This window comes from Thermobia domestica, chromosome 7, assembly GCF_964235325.1.
Source record: "Thermobia domestica chromosome 7, izTheDome1.hap1.1, whole genome shotgun sequence".
Lineage (NCBI taxonomy): Eukaryota > Metazoa > Arthropoda > Insecta > Zygentoma > Lepismatidae > Thermobia > Thermobia domestica.
In genome coordinates, this window is record NC_137460.1 from 157,659,993 (window position 1) to 157,685,129 (window position 25,137).

At 36.0% G+C, this 25,137-nt stretch overlaps 1 protein-coding gene across 3 annotated transcripts in view; it reads right to left on the reverse strand.

The window, feature by feature from the left end:
* The window catches only part of Nbr (exonuclease mut-7 homolog), a 134,975-nt gene that overhangs the window by 33,043 nt on the left and 76,795 nt on the right, over positions 1-25,137 (reverse strand). For all 3 annotated transcript variants that reach the window (XM_081765485.1, XM_081765483.1, XM_081765484.1), the window contains exons 11-14: positions 16,707-16,850; positions 13,979-14,110; positions 9,999-10,162; positions 259-492 (exon numbers count right to left, since the gene is read on the reverse strand). In XM_081765485.1, coding sequence (XP_081621611.1) covers positions 259-492; positions 9,999-10,162; positions 13,979-14,110; positions 16,707-16,850 — 674 coding nt within the window. The remainder of the gene's footprint in view (positions 1-258; positions 493-9,998; positions 10,163-13,978; positions 14,111-16,706; positions 16,851-25,137) is intronic.

Below are 25,137 nucleotides of genomic sequence, written 5' to 3' on the forward strand. Positions count from 1 at the left end.
TCTTATAACATAAAAGAAAATTAACCATGAAAGTATCTCTGTTCATTATGTATATATACAGTATATATGTATGTAACTTAAATAATTTTTACTCAGTTAGATATGGCCAATTGAAAAAGTATATGAAACGATCCCAATTACATAGACATTGGGAACTAGACATTTATTATCTCATTTGATTAATAATACAAAGTTTAAATGATAATAATTTACATGTTTACATAACTAAAATAATGACCATAAAACAACGTGACTAACCTTTAAGTAGATATTTCCTCGTGTCATAACAATTCTATTTTCTCGTTGTGCTATTTTTACACAGTCATCATGATCGTCGTGGCTTTGCAAAATAGTAGCGTCAATGCCACATTTCCGAAGCTGTTTTCCAAGGCCCTGGACCATTGTGTCGCACACAAATTTCAGTGAATCAACTGGTATTGCAGGTCCTCTTGGCGCTGAGCTGGGTACAGGTAGAACTGGTAATAACTGTTCCTGGAATTTTCAGATATCTACCCTTAAACAAGTTTGAACGGTCTAATAAGCTGGCTTATATAAAAAATCAAATCTACGACCTCTCGGTCACGAGGCAAGTATGCTACCCTTATAATATTCGATAAGAAATTATAATCATATATTAAATACTACTATCATCTGATTAAATAACGTAAAATAATAAAACAATCTTTCACGAATAAAGTGTTCTTTGGTCTGAAGAACAAGGTTCCAGTTTTTTAAAAAGGTGATTTTACATTTATTGTTATATCACCTTTTACATATGCAGAAACTTCCATTTTTTTTTTTTTTTTTTTTTAATTTTTTGTCCTCTTTGGTGGCTAATTAAGGGGAAGATCAAACAACTAAGAAACAAGTAAAATAGAAGGACGTAACTTGGAAGAATATCAGATCACATTTTCAAGTACAACAATTATAAGTTATGCTACAAAACTAAATGGCTGAACCAACCCGAAGAATGGAAAATATTTACAGGCACAATATGCCGAAGTCCGGATTCGATCTCCTATCAAATCGGACTTTCCACTCTTTAAATTTCACTGAATATGAAGTTCACTTTACCGAAGTCCTTTTTCACCTATTTTTTTAGATGTTAGTATCTTCCTCTCTATTCCCTGTCGAAGAGGATACAAGATTCTACGCTGTCACTCACAGCATAACTTCGACTTAACATTCGATCAAGTTTGAGAAGACCAGAAGAGAACTGTTTCCAGGTTTCAAAATAGAGGACAACTTATCCATTTATAAACACCAGGTTAGTATGAGAGAGAATCATGTCTATGCATACACTTTTCCGTAAGTTTAAAACAGAATGCACAATCATGTTAGTCAAACGCATACATCAGAAACCTATTCTCAAAACTATAGAAAAAATACATTCTCAAAATGGTGTCATAGGGCATACCAACATTATTAGAAGTGTTTCTCCGGTAAAAGGTACAAGAGTAAAGTAACGTTGCATTTTTCTTGTTTTACCTTTATAGAAGCTATCATGGTTTCAATAAATTTTTCAATACAGTGTAGAAGGAAATTATAAAGAGAACGATGTTGTAAATATCAAAGCTATAGTTCTAGGTTTGAGAAATGACGCCACTGGATTCTGTATTACTGGGTGAGTGACTTGATTTATATTTTAATTTGCATGTTATTCATGAACTCTGCCTTCTTGAAGAAGAGAAATTTCCACGTGAAGAGGAGAGAAAAATGAAATAAAATCTTTAGTTTTACGTCCCACGATTATGCCGGTTAGGCTAAAAGAGAGGTGATGATGAGAGATGAATGAAAATGGTGGAATGAAGAAAGGGAGGAAACGGGAGAACCCCGATAAAACCCATGAGCACGGTGTCTGTCCACCACAAAGTCCACACGGCGCGAGCTGGGATCGAACCAGGGACTCCAAGCACCGGAGGTGAACGCTCTACCACTGAGCCACCGCGCCCCCCGTGAAAAGGAGAGCTATGAAACATTAACTATATATTTAAATAAGCGTAAGAACTAGGAGAGGTACCCGTTCTTCACATAGAAAGAATAAAATGCATGGAAAATATTTTAATGTTGACGCAAGTTTGATTTTACTGAAGTTACGTAAACCTCTCACATTACAATGTCAAGATCGATTTTCTCACACCTTAAAATGGTAAATATGCCTCAATTCATGCAAATTATCAGACGAAACATTCAGTAAATGCCGGCACACTGAAATCAACTTTCTCAGAGGCATATATAAATGACTCTTATCGAAGTTGATATAAATGGCTTTGTTGCACCCGAAATCCGAATATTTCCTTCGTTTTGTAGAAATTTTAGTTCTAAATTAGTTCTAAATTAATTAATTAATTAATTTTAAAAAACGATATTACATATACTTTACTTCCACTATCAAATCATGAAATCACTCTCAGATTACTAAATTGTTCCACAGAAAAGGATATACGATTACGATGATTGTACAAGAAATTATATACAGAAGGAATGAAAAAAGAATAATATTGAATTAAAATAAAGATGTATATTAGGAAAACGAAAATAAATACGTAAATAAATAAATAAAAACAGTTTCAGGTTTGCTGGACATTTACTAGATAACTATAATGATATTGAAAAAGCAGTTTTATGAAATCTAAAAGACAAATTGATTTTTTTTTTAAACATTACACTCTTCAGGAAGAAACTCACATTAAATCTGATCCAGAGCAATCTAAATAATACTGGAATAATATAATTAGATACACGCCAAAGTGTAATGCAACACATCCCTCAAAACACGACTAAAATCATTCGGTAGCCAAAACAATTTCCTGTTTTTTAGTATTTAGACCATAATCAGACGAGAATGTCTGATACGCAAGTTAAATAGTGTATCTCGGAGCACGTTACTACTAGTTTGGGAGAAAGAAGGAAAGAAATAATACTAGGCAAGCATTAATAAAACATACTGACTTAAGCACTACATATATTAAAAGCACTTGTATAACCGTTTCGGCAACATATCGTCTCCTTCATCAGTTAACGTATCTAACGTAACATTGCCGAAACTATTACAGAAGTGTTTTTATACTATTACAGAAGTATTTAGTGGTTTGGTGAGTGTATGCGTTTTATCAATACATGTGGAATATATCCAACGCTATAATGAGCAACATACAAAATTACTATGATATTCAATTACCTATACCAGAAAGTTCCCTCAAATAAGAAAACTTTCAGCTTCATCTTAATATCTGACTGAAGAGAACACCAATCGTGTTGAAAGATTTAAGTGAATTGAAACTAGCAGCAAAATGGTAGAAAATAAATGAAGAAATTACAAGTATTAGAATAATATATAGGGTGAACTGACCAGTAAATGACCAGGTACCAGTGAATGACCGAAACCATGACAATAACAGAAAAATAAGGTTGAATGAATGTATCCAATCACATTCAACATTGCATCCTGCTGCGTGAACATCTAGAAGTAAGGCAGGCTCTTATTGGCTTCACCAGTCACATGTGTATGCGTGAAAGATGGCGGACAAATAGTGATGTTTACACTAGCTCCCGTTATAACTACGTTGCTACTAAGGCACGTAAAATAATTGGCATAATACAATGTACCAATAAGTAATTACTTTTATTGTTGCAATGGTTGGTAATACTGTTTCTGGAAAATTTAAGCCTCAAAGATTATATTTTTGTGGTTGAAACGATCAATCACTGATTAAGCATGAACAAGGAAAGTGGTCAACTTACTGGTCAAGTATGTTAAGCATTAACCAGTAAATGACCGTGGGTTAAAGTTGGTTTCCACGCCAAAACAATAAAGGTGATAGTTTTTGGTACAATTTAAATGCTACACTATAGTGCAGTGGTTCTCAAACTTGTTGTTACTGCGACTCTCATTAAATAATGAAAAGTACTTTGTGGCCCACCTATTACTATTCAAATATACATTGACATTCTAGGTAATGGTGGTGTATTTCAAAGTAATTACATTTTGTAAACCATATCTCTAATTTATTATTTCCTAAACTAAAAAAGAAAAAAGAAAAAAAATACATGATACACAACAAATAATTGAAAAGCAAAATCTTTGTACTGCTAGAGATGTATGCGATGCATGTCCTTGTTTTCGACATTTATTAATAACTACATTGGTATCCACGTTGATCCTAGTTCAGGTGCAAGGAATTGAGACTTGCAGCCGGTTTCTGTATTTGTCTTGATCCCAACAATCGCTGAAAACCCAGTTTCACATAAATAGGAAGAACTAAACTGGAGTAGCACCTTCAAAGCTTCAGTAGAAAGTTGTGGATAGGTTTGTTGAATGGGAAGCCAAAACAGTGCCAGCTTTTTAGGGTTGAAATTCATATGAAGTGAGCTACCTTGAGGTATGTCTATTAGTTTCTCATCAACCTTCACTGATATTCCAGTTGAAATGCCACTGAAAACGAGTTTGCAATCCACTTTTGTTGCTTACACATATCTTCAAGGAAGTAACATTCAAAATTTTCTTTCAATGTCTCCAAATATGTGGATATTCCAGAAATTACGGAATCGTCTGCGTTTACTTCATTTTCGATCACGAAAGTTTGAAATGTTTTGTGACAGTCATAATTGTGGTTTTCAACGTTACTCTTCCAGAAAATAAGTTTCCTCATGAAACCTTGATCTCATCAACAAACGCTTCCAATTTCCATTTTCTGAATAGTACTTCACAAGATATGTTTCTCCATCTAAATAAAGTTTTCATAATTAAAAGAAAAAAAACTTCTCATGACCCACCTAAAAATAGCCCGCGACCCACACTTTGAGAAACACTGCTATAGTGTATTCTTAAAATAATCAACAGATGCTTTTAGCCAGTAGATGACCACCATGGTCATTTACTAGTCTGCGACCAGTCATTAACTGGTTCAAACTGTGTATGAGTCTTGATATTGTAAATATAAAAGGAAATGAGTGCAAAAGAAAGGAGAATGATGGAAGAAAAGTTGAGCCAATGATAAGTGTTCGCTTCGGAAGAAGAATTTCCATGCATCGAAGCTCGGAGCGGTAGCTTTTCCTGAGCAACTTTCAGCCCTTCTGAAAACGCTTTGATCATATATTAATTAGGAATTAGATTTCCGGGCTTTCAGCATCTTTGGCCATGTTAGCCCGTCATGTATGAGGGATGACGTCCCACGGCGATCACACTATCCGAGAAAAGGGAAGAAAGCGACCTGGGACCTGTATGTTAGGTACCATCCCAGCATTCGTCTAGTGTGAAAAATGAAATGAAATCTTTGAGTTTTACGTCCCACGATGTTGCCGGCTAAGCTAAACAAGACGGTGATAATGAGAAATGAATGAAAGGGTGAAATGAAGAAAGTGGGAGGAAACGGGAGAACCCCGAGGAAACCCACTCACACGGTGTTTGTCCACCACAAAGTTTGCCAGGTGTGAATGAGGAAAACCTCACTCAGGATGTTTGGCCTGAAAAACATTTTATACTTTCTCGATAATACATTAAGACTAGGACCGTTTATTTCAGAATACTTTTACAATTAAACAGCCTTGTTACTGTCACTGTCGAAAGCAGTGGTTTTCAACCTGTGTCCCGAAGTATTCGCATGTACTATAAGTACTGTGGGAGTTTTCATGAAACCCTTTTAATTATTGGAATCTGGATTATTATTCCTAGAATTGATGGAACTAGAACATTGTTATCTAGCATGATTTTATAGATGATGAAATTCTGAGAATAGGGAAACTGAAATTGCAGATTTTATTAATGAAAAGGTTCTGAATAACATATAGACAAAAAGTTGCTGATGTACAGACTTCATGTCAGAAGGTAAGTTCACTCACTGTGGGCGACGTCGTAACATTGGAAGAAAACAAGTATTTTACCTATATATACTGTATATATATATATATATATATATATATATATATATATATATATATATATATATATATATATATATATATATATATTAAAAAAAAAACAGACTAACTCATCGAAGAGTGTAACTCTTAATTCTGCTACACATCCTACAGAAACACAGAGCCGGTGGCTGAATCAACAAGAAGTCTGCTTATTCACTTCATAACTCTTCCAGCAGTTCATTAAAAGAAGATTCCAATGACGAGTTATCCAATGACTTTTCATATATTGATATTAAACCTAACATGTATGTAATTGTTGAATATGAAGGCGAATACTTCCCTGGAATTGTCACTGCAACATCTGGAGACGATGTTGAAGTTAGTACAATGACCAATAGTGATGCAAGAGCTGGAAGTGGCCAGAACCAAGTGACAAAATCTGGTATAAAATGGACAAGATAAAAGAAGTCATTACAGCACCTGAGATGCTTTCTGCTCGAAATAAGTACAAAGTCCCAGAAACAAAAAAAGGCCGTGTTCCAAGGTGATTTTAGTGTGAAGGTGTTCATGCTTACTTTATTATTATTATTATTATTTTAAACTAGGGTCTATGTGGTGTAGTGATTTCAGTGTGAAAATCATCTTAATTTTTCTAATGTGATCACAAATAATATTTAGTCCTAGTGCAATAAGAATTTACATCAGACAATAAGAATCTAGCACTGTGAAACTATAGACACCTTTTGAATCTCAGTTTCTGCCGCGAGACTTGCTACAGCTTCAAGGCCAGGTCTGATGCAAATTTAAATTGTGCGTACTTATTTTCTTGAAATGATTTAGTTGGTCATTTACTGGTATGCGTGTTGTTCATTTACTAGCTTAGCCGGTCATTCACTAGGACTTTGGCATGCTTAATTTTTGTCATTATTATTCACTCTTTAAATATAGCATTAAGAATAAATATATATTTCTCTCTAAAGGAAAGAGTTTAAAGAAACTAATAACATAAGCAAACCTTGATTTACACTTACTGTTCTGGTTTCGCAGTTTTTTATATGGAAAAGTTATCTTAAATGGTCATTCACTGGTCAGTTCACCCTACCAAGTTATATCATAAATTCTGTCACAAGTTTGAATGTGAATAACACAGAGAGTATTAACACCAAGGCAATTTATTTTGGTCATGTTTTACATTGATATGTTATACACCTGACGTACGAATCATTTTTCGAAATGTCCCCCTTGGCCTTGATGCAGGTACGAAGTCTATCCAGCCATTGCTCAATGGCATTACGCACCACGTCCATGGGAAAATTGTTCATTGCTCGGGTCAAGGATTGTTTCAGACTGTCGACAGATGGATGCCATTTATGGCAGACCTTTGCCTGAAGGACTGCCCAAAGTTTGTAGTCCAACGGGTTAAGATCCGGGCTGCTAGAAGGCCAATCATCGGTAGAAATGAAGTCGGGGACGTTCCGTGCCACCGAGTCCTGGACTGTTTTCGCTTTGTGGGCTGGAAGCGGAATCCTGCTGGAAGGTCCACCTTTCTCCAGGGAACATGGTAGCAGACAGTGGTTTTACTATAGCTGTTATTACTGTGTTCTGGTACACCTTGGCAGATGTTTTAATACCTTGTTCGCAAAAATGCAGCTGGGGTGTGCCTGAGTAGCTCACTCCCCACCAAACCATCACTGAGGCAGGATGATGTGCTCTCTGAACTCTTGGCGCTGCCTCAGCAGCTGCAGTAGATGACGTGGCATACACATGGTCATTTTGGGCGTTGTAGGCCTGATCAATAGTGAACACCGTTTTGTCGGTGAATGCCACAAGAGTCTCTTTGATTTAAGAACCCTCTGCGACATTAATGTTTGGTCGCCGCCTCTTATACGCCCGTAGATGTAGGTCACTCTGAGCACACGAGATATGGAATTGCTGCTGATGTTCATCTCAGCAGCCATCACACTTTGTGTTCGAACAGGATTTCTTCGAATCTTGCTGCGACTGCTTTCTGGACTTGCGGGGTTCGTACCGTTCGTGGTCTGCCATTCCCTGCGCGGTCAGCTGCCGTTCCAGTCTCGATGTATCGCTGTATGGCGCGATACACGAATCTCTTGCTGATTTGTAGGGGTTTCAGAAGGTTGAAAATCTCACCTGCTGTCTTCCCGACCTTGTGTAGTGCAATTACTGCTACACGATTTTCGTAATCGCCCACTCCATCAGAACTCAGTACAATATCAATGTGTGTCATGAACAGTCCAGCACACACTACATGCATTTTCCGCTTTATACACAGATATCAGCACTGTGCCACTCCGGATGCCTACAGCGCCACTCCAAACTTTGTGATAGTATTTATGATATAACTAGGTACACATCGTTTTCTAGCATATAAATTTCCACTGACTTCCTCTATGTATGGAATATGAAAGAAACATAAAATAACAGGCTTTCCAATGCTCCTATATTTCCTATTTTTCCTATATATTTGCGTCTCTTCCTATAAACTCCTATATTTCCTACATTTTAACGAAACCTCCTATATTTTTGTGGCATTGCTATTTCCACTTGTGAAAATGAGGATTTTCAGCTTCATAAGACTAAGTTGTTATACTCAATATCGTAGGGACTTGGCCCCTATTTACATGAAAATTTATTGTACCATGTTAAAACTTCTGGTAACTACTTCAATTGTCTCTTTGGCGAATGTTAAATGATTGATACCAAGATCAAGGGTTACCAAAGCTTCTGGATATTGGTTCTTTTACTTTGCACACAGTTTCTAATGCGTTTCAGATGGAGTAAAATCATTGTCGTGGGATATTGAAGATTTTTGCGAGGATGTATTTTAGTACTTCAGAATGTCGGCGGCTCGACGAGAGAACTATGCTCTTGTCCAGTCAGTATTGGATTTAGAAATCCATTTCTTTCTGTGTCATGTTCCAAGCCGATGGTTAACTTTGTCTCTTGTGTGCAAACGCATCACGGAGCAACTTTCAGGGCTACGTAAGTACTTTCTGAAGGATCTGCAAGCACAAGATAAAGCAAGTCATGAAAATAGTCGTTACAGAAGGATTAAACAATTTCTGAGAAACGTATACTTACAAACACTGATTTTCTGATGCAGTTCCTTTTTACACTTTCCTTATGGTCGTTGCTTAGTACTGGTGAGCTAGGTACGAAAACACTAAGAAATTCGTATAAAATTTTGCAACGGGATTATTACCCATTTAGTTATATTTAGAGTAAAATGTATGTTCATATAACAATTGATGTAATTTCCATATGATTTTTTTTTTTATTTCTACCCATTGGATAATTGAAATATCCCCTTTTCACAGCTTCACGAAATTTCCTATATTTTTTCGTCGTGATTTCCTATATTTTCTCATTAGCATTGGAAAGCCTGAAATAATTATTTATTATTTCTCCTCTAGATCAGCGTTTCTCAACCGTTGTGTTGCCAATACATGTCAGGTGAGTCGCGAGATTTTTAATGTCTTCTAAGATCTTCCGTAAAGAAATTATCTTTAGAAGAAAATAAAAATTTATCACCAATCGACTTGATTTTATACTTATCTCTCACATTTTGTATCTCATAATTGTTCCATAATAATAATAAAAGAAAATGTATTGTATGTACTTTTATGTTTGCTTTTTTTGCATTTAGGAAAAATATCACATGCAGAGGTGTCACGTACTTTGGTGTGCCCAAAGCAAAAAATGTTGAGAAATGTTGCTCTAAATAATAAACCTAACATCATGCCCGTGGGTTTTCTCGGGGTACCCCGTTTCCTCCCACTTTCTCATTCCACCAATTCTCCCTTCATCATTCACTTGCTATAATCACCTGTCTCCCTTCGAATAAAGGGTATAATCGTGAGACGTTAAGTGAAAGATTTAATTTTACTAAACCCAAAATTACAGAAAAATTTGAACCTTCTAAACTAAGGGTGGAAAACTGGAAGAACAAAAGACATAACAGGCGCTTATACACACACACATGGCACTCAATTCTATATGAAAAGCAATAAAAATGAAACAACAGTGATTTAGTATTTTAATGTACAAAATCATCACAGACAAAAGATTAAACATTGCTACTTGCTAAGGGTTGACCCAAAAATCAAAGTTCGTACCTGTTTCTTTTCCTTTTTCATTTGTTTATTCTTTTTATGCTTCTTCGATGTCTGTGATTTTGAATGCATAACTTCCTGACAAACATCCAAGAACGGAATATCTTGTTCATAACAACAATTCTCTATCACTTCATATATCTCCAGAAGGCAATATGCATCTAAAGCTGATTTTAAAAGAAATCAAGGGAATATTACTAAATAAGTTTCTTAGAAATAATCCTGAACATATACAAGTGAGCTAAAAGTCCCAACACACTTTTTCTTCTTTGTTCTAAATGGATTAAGTCACAGCAGATTTTATTTCAGCCATACAAATCCGATTAGGGGAACTATGGTTTAGGATACTTCCGAGTTATCACCTTAAAATCCGTCATACTGGATCGACGTCACATTTTATACAGGATTTATTTGAGAGTATTAATTATCACTCTTCAAGAATGTAATGCTGCAATAAGTTTCGTGATAGCCGTAAGGGTTCGAAAGTTATTTATATTTTCTTCGATTGCTGCAGGTTACGAAAGATGGAACTGACAATGCAAAAGAGGACTGAGGTGATCCTGCTTTGTCAAAACTACCAACTTCAACAGACACTTCGAGAACACTACAATTTTCCATAGCATCTTTAATAACAAAGTTTAATGGAAAAGGTGATGTGGCAGGCAAACAGCCAGTAGCTTTAAATAAACAGTTACAGACGTGGAAAGATCCACTATGGTTCTGGCATCTTTTTCTAAATATCCAACGAGCACATGACCCTTATCAGAGAGAATGGTTGGTATCTAACAAACTCGAGTGTATGGATTTTACAATTCCGTATAAAATATAAACAGTAGCAGGGTAACCCAGACAGCCAAGTAAAATTTTACACATGGGCGTCACACTAAAACAAGAAGATCCCTCGTTTGTATAGGGTAATTTATTTTCCAACGAAGGTCTATTTCCATGTGTATCTAAAGATAAACAGTATGAACAGTATGATCCTGTAGTAACATAAGCTTCGCTGATTACCTAGGTACACGCATCTGAACAAATCGCTGCCTCGGGCACAACTACTCTACAGTTCGTCAGTGTCTGGATATGCAACTTCCCGATCACTGGACTGGGCGGTGTAGTTCCATTGAGTGGCCACACATATTATCCGACCTTACTGCCTGGTCTTCAAGCAACTTGTTTATTTCGAGAAAATTTGCCGCGACGCACACCACCACCGCCACTAGTGTGCGTGAACGGTTATCATGGACGGCTGTAGTAACGTATCTCTGCAGATGTTAATATACAACATCCACGACCCGAACATTGGCACCCTATTTCGATATGCATCGCTAAGTTTCATCTACCATAATCTAATTCGCTTCGAAAAAACAGGGTGTAAAGTTGCTCTATACTAAAATAGCCTTGAATGAATAAATCTCAGCTATGATATATACTGTAGTATTGAAATTTGCTTCAAAAAAGAACTTTTAGTACATTCATTGGTTATTTATTCGAACCTGTGCTGTATTACTTTTATTTTTACATTAAATTATTTCACTTCGCCTGCTATATAGGATTATTCAGAAGTATACAACATTCTTGTAAGTTAGAAATGACTACAGACTGAGATGAAATATGCACTATGTATATTAAAGGTGGGACTGTATCTAGAAAGTTTCCGAAAACACGAATCCTATATCGGTTTATACCTAACTTTACCCTGGAAAATAATTACTCCCATAAGTTACCGGCGAAAGCAATGTTCTAATCATATTATTTAAATAAAGAAACTTTGAAGTTCATGGAAGTTGTCGCATTTTAACTGCTTATCCGTGACTAATTTTAACCACAAACAATAACTGACCGGGAAGTCCTAAAGACAATACACTATATTGTACAAATATTCACGAAATCCTGTTTCGTGAACTTCGAACTGTTATACTCGGAACTGAAACCTGAGATATGAATTGGTTGATTATTCAGAGATTACTATCTCTTTTTACACCTAGATTATGTGAGACGTTCACCTGCAACTTAACGCTGAATCAGAACCCATGAGCTCTCACTAGGAATCGAACCGAAACTGTGTATGTTAACCGTATAGCTACGAGACAGCTGATATATGATGCAAACTTATATGCAGATAACAAGTAGTTATTGCATTAGAAATTGTGCATTTATAATTTATAAGAGTTACACTTTAAAATACACTTAATTTATAGCTATGATGCTTAATAAGAATGATGCTATCTTCATATATAAATTACATTTTAACATTTTTGCCTCAAAGGAACTTAAGATGATGATGATGATAATAATAATAATAATAATAATAATAATAATAATAATAATAATAATAAATAAATTATTTAAAACCCTACAGAAGCTCAGGTGAGGGTTAAAAAAACTGACATGTACACAAAACCTACGTCATAACTGGACAAAACTAAACGCAATATACGAAGATAGGTTGCAGTAACATACGAAGATAGTAATAATACTGATATTAGAGAGCTTTGGTAATTTTTAAAATATCCTAACTTATTCTATGAGTCAAGAAACTAACGTTCTTTGCCATAGAAACAAAAGACTGCACCTAAACAGTTCTTAGCCAAGTCAAGTCAGAAACGCTGCTATACTCCATAAGATCCTGTTATATTCTTGTACTCGAAGGTTTCCTTCTCATATGATTCCTCACTAGAATTCTATTTAGCCTTTGGGCTTTTTCCCACCATTTTGCGTAGGACCAACGTGTTCCACTCATCTCAAAGAATTGTCGGTCTTATTAGCCATGTGAAACCGTGTAAGCACGCAAAAAACACATATTTCATTGTACAATTACATAATTGTTTTACTGTGATACTTGTCGGAAATTTAAGTATCGATGGTAGTCAAAGTAATGAGGTTATAAAATTCCGAGTACTAGGATAAATTTAACGTAAGTTGACTTCTAATGCATTCAAATAGCTAATGTATGTGTTTTGGGATTCAATTCCCGGTAAAGTGAGTGAGTTTACATAGTATCACTGAAAGCTGGGAAGCTACCTGAAATAAAATGTATCAAACTCCTGTCTAGAAGGCCAGCAATGGAGCCGATGCAACGTTAGGTATTACTAGAATAACTATGACATAAGAAGGAGGCCACGGTGGCTCAGTGGTAGAGCGTTTACCTCTGGTGCGTGGGGTTCTTGGTTCGATCCCAGCTCGCGCCAAGTGAACCTTGTGGTGGACAAACACCGTGTGCGTGGGTTTTCTCGGGGTTCTCCCGTTTCCACCCACTTTCTTCATTCCACCATTTCATTCATTTCTCATAATCACAGTCTCCTTTAGCCTAACCGGCACAGCCGGGGAACGTAAAACTCAAAGATTTCATTTCGTTTCATTTTATGACATAAGAATTAGTAATTCGTGATTTTTTTTTTTTTTTTTTTTTTTTTAAAGTAGGAAATGTTCTAATACTGTTTACAACTAGAGTGATGCTGCGCATTATACTTCTAGTTTAGTATAACAAATTAATTATTGAGGTAGAAGAATTATGAGTATTTTGTTAAATACTTAATTATTTGTATGTATTCAATTACTGAACCATGTGAAGTTCTTACTCGTATAGAACAATCAGATGAATATATACCTTAAATATAAATAAATTTCTTACAAAAGAAACATTACATGTGATGCAAAATATACACAAGAATGTAAAGGACTAAATGAAATAAGATCCACGGGGTCTTATTGGAGCTATGGAATCAAATCTGAAATACCTCTGGAAAATCCTTAGTTTCAATTAAAATATGTTACTACCTGCTTTATTTTAAACATAGGAATTTCTACTACATAATATAGAGCTTACTTAATTTGACGGTCAATACACACGTAATTTATAAAACTTTAAATACTGAATTAATATGGCATTGCATATCTAAAATAAATATCCAATTGTATGGTATTCGATACAGCATTTTCTCACTACAAGATCAGACTCAAATAAACAATCTAGTAGCATTTACCTGCATAAAGTTTTTGACTGTCTCGTAAAGGTCTTCTCTCCCAGTTCGAAAACTGATCAATTTTGTCAAGTGGATTTCCCAGACATAACTCCACAAGATTAGTTAATTTTTCTCCTACAGCCGATGTCTTGTCTGAGGAAAAGAATAATAATAATAATAATAATAAAAACTTTAATAAAAAAATTCTTGAACTTAAAAGTGACGAGTATTTTCGTATGTATATTGGAAGACGAAATTATGTATATTAGGTTGTTTGAAAATTATTGACTTTTTGGAGGTCAAGACTGAGAATACATTTAATGACTTAAAAATAACATCATGAAACCACATGAACCATTTTGTTCGATGAGCGTCCACCATTTTCTGTCGCTATTGAATTTCTAAATTGCTGAAATGAAAAAGTGGTTTTTACAGCCCTTTTTTCGAAACTAACTTAATAATAATCAGGGAATTCTGCAGGGACAGAAACAAATGATAGTCTTATAATACCAGGGACGATGGATTCATTAAAAACTTCCTGATAAGATCTTTCAACATCTGATGGATCGTTAACGATTTATCCGATCTAGCCTTCTTAGCGTGGTATACGACACCTTTTCTGTTGACAATTTCCAGTTATTTCTTCTGAATTCCAGTACAATCGCGCTAATTGTCTACAATATAGGTCCGAGTCTATTGTTCTGCTTGGTGGCAGCAGCTCGTGATGCACAATGCCCTTCCAATCCCACCAAACGCATAGCATAACTCTTCTGAATGTCAGTGTGGTTTTTGCCACAGACTGGAGTTTTTATTAACTTCGACCACGATCTATTTTGCATAATGTTGTCGTAGATTATCCACTTTTCATTACTTGTGATGAGCCACTTCAGAGATGGCTCGAGTTCCTTACGTTTCATTAGAGATTCTATGGAGTAAATGTTTTAAAGTCAGATCATGTGACACTCACACATCGAACTTCTTTTTGTAGTCAGCTTTCTCCAAATGGTTTAACAATGTTTGGTGATGGATGTGGTCATTGGTGATATCATGACTGCTGTTTTGCCGAACTTTAGCCAGAATATCATCCACTTTTGCTGTGATTGGTCACCACAAAATTCTTCACAGCCCTGCGCAGTATTTGAACCTTTGTCGAAATAAAATTGTAAAATGTAACGTCATTTTGCGGAAAGTTCACTCATGTTCACGGCGCAACATCTTACGTCTGATTATAAGAATTCCAACACTTTTAGCACATCTACTAACTTCAACTGTCAGCTGTTAAAACGTTAGGCCTGACCCCGTAAGATTTACGATACTAACGCCATCATGTGTGCAAAACGCTCACCACTTTTTAGACTACCTGACATTTTTACATTTGTACACTTATTTAATAGAATGTACGGCCACCAAACACTTTCTTAAATAGGTTTTTCGCAAAGAAAAATTGCTTATTCAACCTGTACATATGTAAATATGTCCACAGTTGTCTTTTATTTATTGTTTAGCAATTATAATTCATTAAGTTATAAAACAATAATATTTATAAAGAAATTTAAATTCAAAAAATTAAATTTAAATAAAGGAGAAGGAGTATTGTAAATTAGCTCGATTTACTTCAAGTCTAGCTAGATTCAAGCCTTCCGCAATTACAAATAAATAAATATATAATATAAAGAAAGAAAGAAAGAAAAAAAATAAAAAAAAGGAAAACTAGCTCATAATAAACATGTCGGACAAAACATTAGTCCCCTTCCCTCGCATAACTACGTTCTTTGTTGTCACTACGCTTAAGTGTTGACATTTAAACACTTTTTCTGTGTCAACTTATCATTATGCATTTAGTTTTGTCTATTCTGACTTCAAGACTGATTTCACTATAGAATGTTCAGAAGATTATCGTGTTTTCTTGCACTGACATAATGCGATCTATAGTTTGAACACAAACAAACTCAACTTTATCTGTGAAGGGCATGGGCTACGCGTAACTCTATTCAAGAGAAGAACAGATTCTCCCTGTGCCTCTTACTGAAAAGATAAGAGGTTAACTCTGACGTTTAATGTTAGACTTCAGTTGCTATCAATAACTTCCCAATTATAGATTCCAAAACAGAAGTAAAAAGTAACGGGAAACGTGTATCTCCGCCTCTGAGCGAAATCCGAGTAAGTCAAACAGATTACGTCGTTTCTTGAAATCGTCGTTATAAAACAAAGAAATACGTTTCCTTTTAAACAACAGTAAAAATACTGACCCACTAGTAAGACAACTTCTTTTTCACTTACGATTTTATTATTATCTGGAATCAATTTTCTAATCGGTTTATTTACAAGTGTTTAATTTAGTCGTGTGGGAAAATGACGGAGAACAATTTCTTATTAGGGGAACTTGAAGGGATAACCAATTTAATACATACACACGTAATAACTGAAACAGATAACCTTGCACAGAGGCATTTTCAAACAACTGATCTCTAATTCACAACAAAATTGCATCAACAGGAAGAAAAACATACACTGGCAACATTGACATACTTGACGACAAGATCAAGAAGACATCAGATGAAGTACTTTTCCTGCTAAAAAACATCCCTTTAAATTATTAGCATGCTCAATTACCTATCCTTTTTAAAACATGCTGAGTGTTAAAAACTTTCACCAAACTAAAACAGCGGAGAAAAAAGAGGCGAAATTAAATGCATGTCAACTACAACACAACAAAACTTTTACTTATGATATTGATAATTATATTTACCTGCATAAGGGAAAACAAATGGATAGTCTTTTGTCAATTTCTTCCACAACGAATGGAGATCCAGAAAATCTGCATATTTGCTATTGAAATTTAATTGTGGCAAAGATTCAGTAATTATCTTCGTATCTGTATGAAAACCGAAACCTAAAGAATAAAAGCAGAAAATATTTACATAAATATCGGATACTACAGCATATGCTTATGTTTTCCTGTAACACGAAGATTTACCTTATATTTACGCAATGTAAAATTATAACCTGAATAAATGAAAATAAATACTGTAATACTGACAAATCCATTGAGATTTCGTAGATGTATTGAAACATACAAGAGATTGACAAACTTGCTCTTTCATTGAATAATAATAATAATAATCATACCATCATCATCCTCTCTCTCCCTCTCCCTGATGTTATTCTTCATACACTTTATAATCGAACTCATATTCAACACTAGATCAATCCTCGGAATGCACACTGGTTGGACATTACCATGAGATTGTAAATAGCATAACAGATAAAATATATAATTTCAACTTATCAGTTTCAGATTTTATAGCATGTCTTTACTTTTGCCTTCCTTGCTTTCCGATAAGTGTTTATCCACAACGATGACAACTATTATGAAAAACAGTCGAAGATGTTCTGCCAGCCACGATAATTCTTTCGATGTTTTCGACATGATTTTTATGTAATTTTCCTATTTTATCAGGATAAGCAGAGGCCGTTGATTATATTGCAAGGATCCCCACGTCACGACAGACGCACGTGTCAACTCAACACGTGCTATTGATTATAAACAACCTAGCAGACAAGAAGCCGACACGCGGGACACCGAGGAACGCCGAAAGAAGACGGACCTCACGGAAGGACCCGAAGAGGACAAATAAAAGGAGGACCACCGAGGGACCCAGCATCAGTCGTCCAACTGATCAAATCACCTACACCGCCCTGAGGTCGCACTGGACTAGGGGTACACCCATCCTTTCCCGAGATCGCACTAGACTAGGGGTCCTTTCTACAACCAAGCCTCGCGAAGCTGCCTTGAGCTGAGGGGGCTATCCTTCAAGACTCACCGGAACCGGCAGGTGCCTTGGAGACTGCCTTGAGAGAAGGGACACCTATTCTCCTCTTACTTGGACATTAACAAAAGAAAACACTATTTACTCTTTGTAATCAAAGACGTTTTGTATTTTACAATTTTTTATAAGAAATTAGTGAAGGGGATAAATCTCGGTCCATTATTGACTCTACCACAGTCATTACAATATCTAAAGATAGACTGCCTTTTAAATTGCAAAATGCAACTCATTTACGTATTCTTAACTTAACTTGCTCCATAGACTGAGAGCAAAATTATGACGCAGTATTCTTAGAAAAATGTGGATTTAAGAGAGGGCAATTCATTTATTCTGAATTTCTTGTCGGGCAGGTGACTGACTGAATAATAACTAGTTAAAACACACTCACTGTGTCTTGTGATCTTCCTAGACAGTTTTAGTAGAGCTACAAATATATGTTTGAGTTTTTGGTGCATAAGAAGTTAATATTCACAGCCTTCAACATATTAACTCAACTTTAACTCGTAGCGTTATCATTAAATGGTTCACGAATTCTGTTAAAATGAAATTTGCAGTAACAAGTGTGTGTTCCATTCCGTAAATCTCAAAGAAGAGTAGTTTTCGCTTTACAATTTTTAAAAGGAAGCTATGCTCCACTACCGAGTTTTTGAAGAACAATAATCCTTATTTAAAATTTATTTCGTCTTGCATCAATTCTGTACATACACAAACACAAGGCTATATTTCATTTTGAAATGTGAAATGATTTTCCAGTAAACAACTCCAAGCTGTCGATGATGGCAGGAAAATCTGTCTACGAAAGCTACAGCAAGACACAGTAAGTGGTGAATTTAACTAATTATTATTAACATGAGTCAATCTTGTCGTTAAACAAGTATTTGACTAGAGGAGTTTCAATAAAATAAGCTTTCGTGAAGTTATCATAAATATCATGATTCACTAGGCATTAAGTTACTTCCTTTTCGCTACGACATGTTCAACATTGGATCAAGACGTCGGGAATGGTATCTTCCGTTGTTCATCACTATAACCGATGATTCTTCTTGTCACTTCAACACAGAGTTTTCAAACCATCCTTTAAAACCTGTTAGATTATCATGAGATAGTAATCAGCTTGAACGTTTAATACCTTTCCGTGTCTCACAACAAAATCGTCCCGAACGAAACAGTTTCACCCAACACAGTGCAGAATAATAATTCTTTCTCTTCTCATGCAGGAGCTACAGCTATGCGACTGTCTACGCTGTCAGTATAAATGAAATGAAATCTCTGAGTTTTACGTCCCACGGTTATGCCGGTTAGGTTAAAGGAGACGGTGATTATGAGAAATGAACGAAATGATGGAATGAAGAAAGTGGGAGGAAACGGGAGAACCCCGAGAAAACCCACGCACACGGTGTTTGTGCTGTCAGTATAGTTTTTCATTTTGCGCGCATTAGTGTCGAACCACAATTTGACACAAATTATGATTATTGTATCCTCCTCGATGCAGTATTTTATTATTATTATTATTATTATTATTATTATTATTATTATTATTATTTCCAAGTACCATATCTCCATACAACTATTTCTATATATTCAAATCAAGCACTTTTACATTAAACAGGTTTATACCAGAAACATGTATTTCGCAAGTTTACGCAAAGTTCTTTATCACAGTAAAGGAATTTATGTCTGTCCTGGCAGTCTTTTATTTCATTGCTCTACTTTCCGAAGTTTTCGGAAAGTTTCAATCATCTTATAGGATTTCAATGTTTAGCCCGATAGCCTTTCATAAAGAAATCGTATACCGTTTGCCGTAATGTTTCTTGTCGAAACACCAATCTTATCAGTCGCCAACTTAAATTCGTTGATGTTTGATACGCTGAAAGATTCCCAATACCAGTTACAATGATTGGACTTTTAGGTTTTCGATGTCCAAAGACTCCTTATTGCTCACTATATTACATACGTATTTACACACATTTTCCACTATTCAAGTATTTTGTTTCCTTCTTTTTTACCCATTCCCCATTTTGCCTTCCTTATTTCTCCCTCTTCTTTGTTAGCGTTCTTTCATTCTGACAGGATACTTAGTCTATGCACCCGAACTAATAGAAGATAAACAAGACAGCGCCATCAAGCGAGTCACAGAAGAGAAACGCATCACGGATTTCTATGACACATGCTCACTGAATCTATGTAAACTTTGAAGGGCGGGAAATACATATCCTCACATTTACCCTTAAAAACATTCTTTCATAAATATTCTTGAACTTTTCACTTAATTAACCTGTTAAATTTCATCTTTTCATTTTCATGAAGAAACAAACTTTAATAATTCAATAGTCATGATCGTCTAACTGGGGAACTTCGCTCCCAGATCACCGAATTTGATCAGCCTTCGCCCTCGCACCTCTCATATCCCCAACATGTCTCTGATTTTAAGGGATTTTCAGTTATGGCCATTTTATAACAGTTACAACCCATAACCTTTTTTCTTTTCCTTCCCTTCTAAGGGAAAAAAATTAAAAAAAAAAAACGTTGAAATATATTTTTATTTTAAATTAAAAGCCTAAATACCGAATTTTCATGTCTCCAACCTTAAAGGATTTTGAGATATGGTCATCCTTTTATAATAATTGTAACTCCATCCTTTGTCTTTCCGCCTTTTTTTCCTTCCCTTCTAGGGCAACTATAAAAAAAATGGTGAAACACGTATCTAATTTTTAAATGGGAAGTCCATATATCAAATTACATGACAATACCCTACAGAGGTTCGAAGAATGGACATTTTACTGTAATAATTGCCACCCCTATTTCTGTTCCTTCCCCGCTGAATTTCCAAAAATCCTTCCTTAGTGATATCTTACGTCACAAATTCTATGCACTCCTATAGGCATTCTATACGAATTTCGAAATTCTAGTTTACGGGATTTGGCCTTGGTATTGATTAGTAAGTCAGGATGCCTTCTTTTACCCTTATGTCCACACTGGGTTACCCGGGTAACCCACCGCGTTTTGAATATAAATTTCTGCACAATGGCTAGTAGTTTTTCTTTCAGCTTTCGTTTATTCGTTAATTTTACATTTTTATGCACTTTGCCCTAAATAAACCCTGGAAAGATTTTTTTTTACAAAATATATATTTGCCACTAAAATTATCAGTACTTATAGTCCGCACTGGGGTACCGGGGTAACCCAGAGACTTTTATACATGCAAGCGACTAATTTGCTAACAATTTTTCAGTAATCTCCGTAATTTCTGAAGTTTAAATTTTAATGAATAGGTATCTTGTATTTTTATTTCTTTTCCGGTAATATTTACATGCAATAGCCTATCAAAACAGAGTGCACTTTGGTACTCTAACAAAGTTTTTATTACACTGTGGATCTTTACAGTATTCAGGAATAGAGAATATTATACCAAATATCTATTTGAAATAATTCATATCACAAGAAAATTGCAAGACAAACCGTACCATATGAGAAAATTTGTTTTTTAGCTTCTATTCTGACGCAATTTCCTTGTTATTATTCACCCACACTGAATACACTTGGATACTGTTACTGAGTGTTCATCACACACTGGATTCTCGCACTCATGACAGTTCTTTCGTATCTTTCTTCTTCTCTTTTGCGGTTGGCATTTACAAACAAAACAGTCTCCAAGGATTGGAAGACGACCAGTACAGTCCCTCTTTTCAGGAGCCCTTTTCAATGTAGGTACCACCGGTCTTCCAAGCATACATTCAATACCAGATTTTACAGAAAATAAGCGAATGCATGCGGGATTCTTTGATCGAGTGACAGTAGCAGGCATTGCCATCTCTTTCCCAAGTTCTGTGCGAAATATTCTCCGCTGATGTGTCACTCTTTTTAGGTTGGGGTTATTTTCTACGTAAATAATGTATGCAGCAAGGGACGCCACATCTAGAATGTTGTAGATGAAAGCCAAAGACAATCTCCGTGTTTTCCTCTTGACTGTGTAGTGTGAACATTTTGTCCATGTTGTCTACGTCCCCCTTTGTCTTGTTGTAGAAATGTATTATTTCAGGTTTCGATAGAGGACCAGATACACTGCAATAGTAGTGCGTTGTAGACAAAAGCAAGACTGCCTTATTATTATTATTATTATTATTATTATTATTATTATTATTATTATTATTTTTTTGGAACATAAGAGCACGTTGTTACGTTATCTTTAGTGAACCCGAACAAAGAACCCATTTCTTGGCGGGAAGGAGAGGGCAACATTTCTTTCGGTACGTACGGCTTATTACGCTTTAGCGTTCCCACTAGCGATAGGTTCCATGACATGAGAAATCGTGCTAGTGGCAAACTTGTGAAAAAATTGTCAGTAACAACATTTCTCCCAGAATTCTTGTAGCATTGAACGAGGTCTTTTACAACTCTTTCTCCTTGATTGACCTCCCTTTCTGATGATATTTTCCCCGTGTATATTTGCCCAGTGAGGGGATAAGAGTTACTAGAGTCACATACCCACCACACTTTTATGCCGTACTTAGCCGGCTTTGATGGCATATACTGAGTAAATCGAGTGTGACCTCTGTAGGGAAACAATTGTTCGTCAACTGTAAGGCATTCGGATGGCATATAATTTGACCTCAAATTAGCATTGAGCATGGCAAATATGTCCGCTATTGCTGCTGATTTATCTTTTTCCAAACGTTCGTTTCGTGTGTTGACATTATCAAATCTAATGAATCTACTTATTTGCCAAAACCTGTTCAAAGAAAGGGAAGCGCGATAGAGTGGATACGCATCAGTTTTCCACAACTCCTTAGTATGTTCAAAATTGGAGTGTCGCACACCTGCAGTAATAAGGACACCAAGGTACGCATCAAATTCTTCTGCTGTAAGAGGTCTCCATATCTTTGGCTTATTTATTACATTTGCACTGGAATTTGAAAATACTGTGCTAGCCTTTCTATTTGTTTCACGGATAATAATGTCACACATTTCGTCTGTGAATATGCATTTGAATGTGTCTCTTACACCCAACAATTTTGTTCTCTGAACTGGGCCGGATTTTTCTCGAAGTATGTTGTGTTTCAGTTTTCTCCGCAAACCGGTATTTGATCTATGCCATTCTGTACCATCCTTAGCCCGTAAAATGTCTCCCGAAGCACATACCGTGTCACTATTTTCACCTTCTTCATCACCATAAATTTCTTCGTTCTCCACATCATCTTCAATTTCAATGTTCTGAGGCTCTCATATTACATCTGTCTGAATCATCAACAAGGTCTGGCACCCAATCATCCTCTAAATCCTCACAATTGAAGTTCACTGCTTCATCTTCAGATTCCTCATTTTGTAATAATTTTTGCACCTACTCCTGTTTTTCATCATAAGTCAGTTTATTATATTCTTGAGCACTGAGTTGGCGAAAACCTGACATACTTTACACAAACTGAATAACTACAACAGTTTACCATACAATACAATAATTCACTTTCAGACTAACACTATTATTTCAGTAAACACAGTTAGTAGTTGAATCGCATCCAAATTTCCAAATCTACACCGGAGCGGCAGAAACAAATGCTCAACAATGTACACACCGGTTGAAAGGCGCCAATTCTTACTTGAATTAACACAAAATAATGTTCTTTACCCTTTCATGACTTTGAGTGCACCTATTTTCATCTTCCATATTAGCAAGACACTTTTCAATAAATTAATGTTTTTTTCCAAAGACATTACATATATTTTAGATTGTATTTCATTCTTTTCCAATTCACATAGGATCTAACCAGGCTGGATTCCATGTGTAGGGAATTAAATGCATGGCAATCAATCGTAATGGTAAGTCCACAAGTGGCCTCTTCTTCTAATACGTTGTACTGTACTACAAGTGCCTCAAGACCGCGAAAATAGTTCCTTTCATGTAATGTATTTATTTCAGACATTATAAATCTTATTTTTGTCTCGGAGACCACGAGTATACCCAAAATGTATATAACCTGAAAAGAAAGAAATATAGCGTGGTGTGTGATCAAAGATTGCTGCGGTCTTGCAATAATTGTCGGGCGGCAATGCTTGTTAGGCAATGGTCATGGGCGGATTTAGAAGTGATACTCTTCGGGGGGGGGGGGGGGGGTGCAAGAGAGATAACGTGGGGGCAATGACTTGAAAGTTGGAAGTTATCTAAAGAAGGCTAATGTTTAGAATGAAAAATTTAAATAATCCCAAAATTTCTGTGGTGCAATGCTCCCCATGCCCCCTCCATAAATCCGCCCATGGAAATTGTGCAGTGTATACTTACCATATATCCTCCGAATGAGCAGAAACTAAAACTATTTCTAAACAAAGATCAATATTTAAAGCTCAGAAAATTCGGGTTACCCGGGTACCCTTTGTATTGACTATAATAAAGAATTTTTAATGTGGACATAAGGGTTACAGTGCCGGAAATTGGTATAAAGGCAGAAGGACATTTGATAATAGGAGAAGGCAAGAATGCCGAAGATGGATAAAGATGATATATTTACAAAGTAACATTGTAGACTGCACAAAACCAAAAGCATATCGTTTGCTAATACGTCACTGGCACGCATAGTTTACACAAAAAGCGAAATGATACGATTGTCGGGTGGAAATTGGTGTAAAGGCACTCACGGTTACTTGTTGTTTGGCGCCCTCTACACGTTTAGCATTACTCCTGTTGCCACTTTGAGAATCAGCTGACACACTGCGATAAGGGAAGTGCGGGTGCGAACGTCTGTGAGTTTATGTGGGCCATGCCTCGTGGAAAATTGTTGTCGAGTGGGGAACAAGCACGTGTCTGTGCGTACAAGGACATGGGCCTGTCAAATCGGCAAATTGCAAAATAGCTAAATCGTTCAAGTTGTGTAATTAATAATTACGTTCGATTGGGTGCACAATACGGAAAGAACGGGAAGTATGGTAGAACAAGAAAACTTTCGGAGGCTGCGAAACGATTAATTGTGCGCAAGGCAAGGGCTGGAAGTATGTCATCTTCCCAAATTGTTGCTGCTTGCAACTTACCTGTCACATCTAGAAGAGTGCGTCAAATTTTGAATCAGGATCCACATCTTATATTCAAGAAACTGAAGTGTAAACCACCCCTTAGTGCGACGCACAAGCAGGCGCGACTCTAGTTTGCGGAAACACATATGTCGTGGACATTCGAATGGAATCACGTTGTGTTTAGTGATGAGAAGAAGTTCAATTTAGATAGTCCGAATGGTTTTCAATACTATTGCCATGACCTTAGGAAAGAGGAACAAGTGCAAATGAGCAGAAATTTTGGTGGAGGAAGTGTTATGAATTGGGCAGCGTTTTGTGTTAAAGGTACATCCAGCATTGCATGGCTCAACA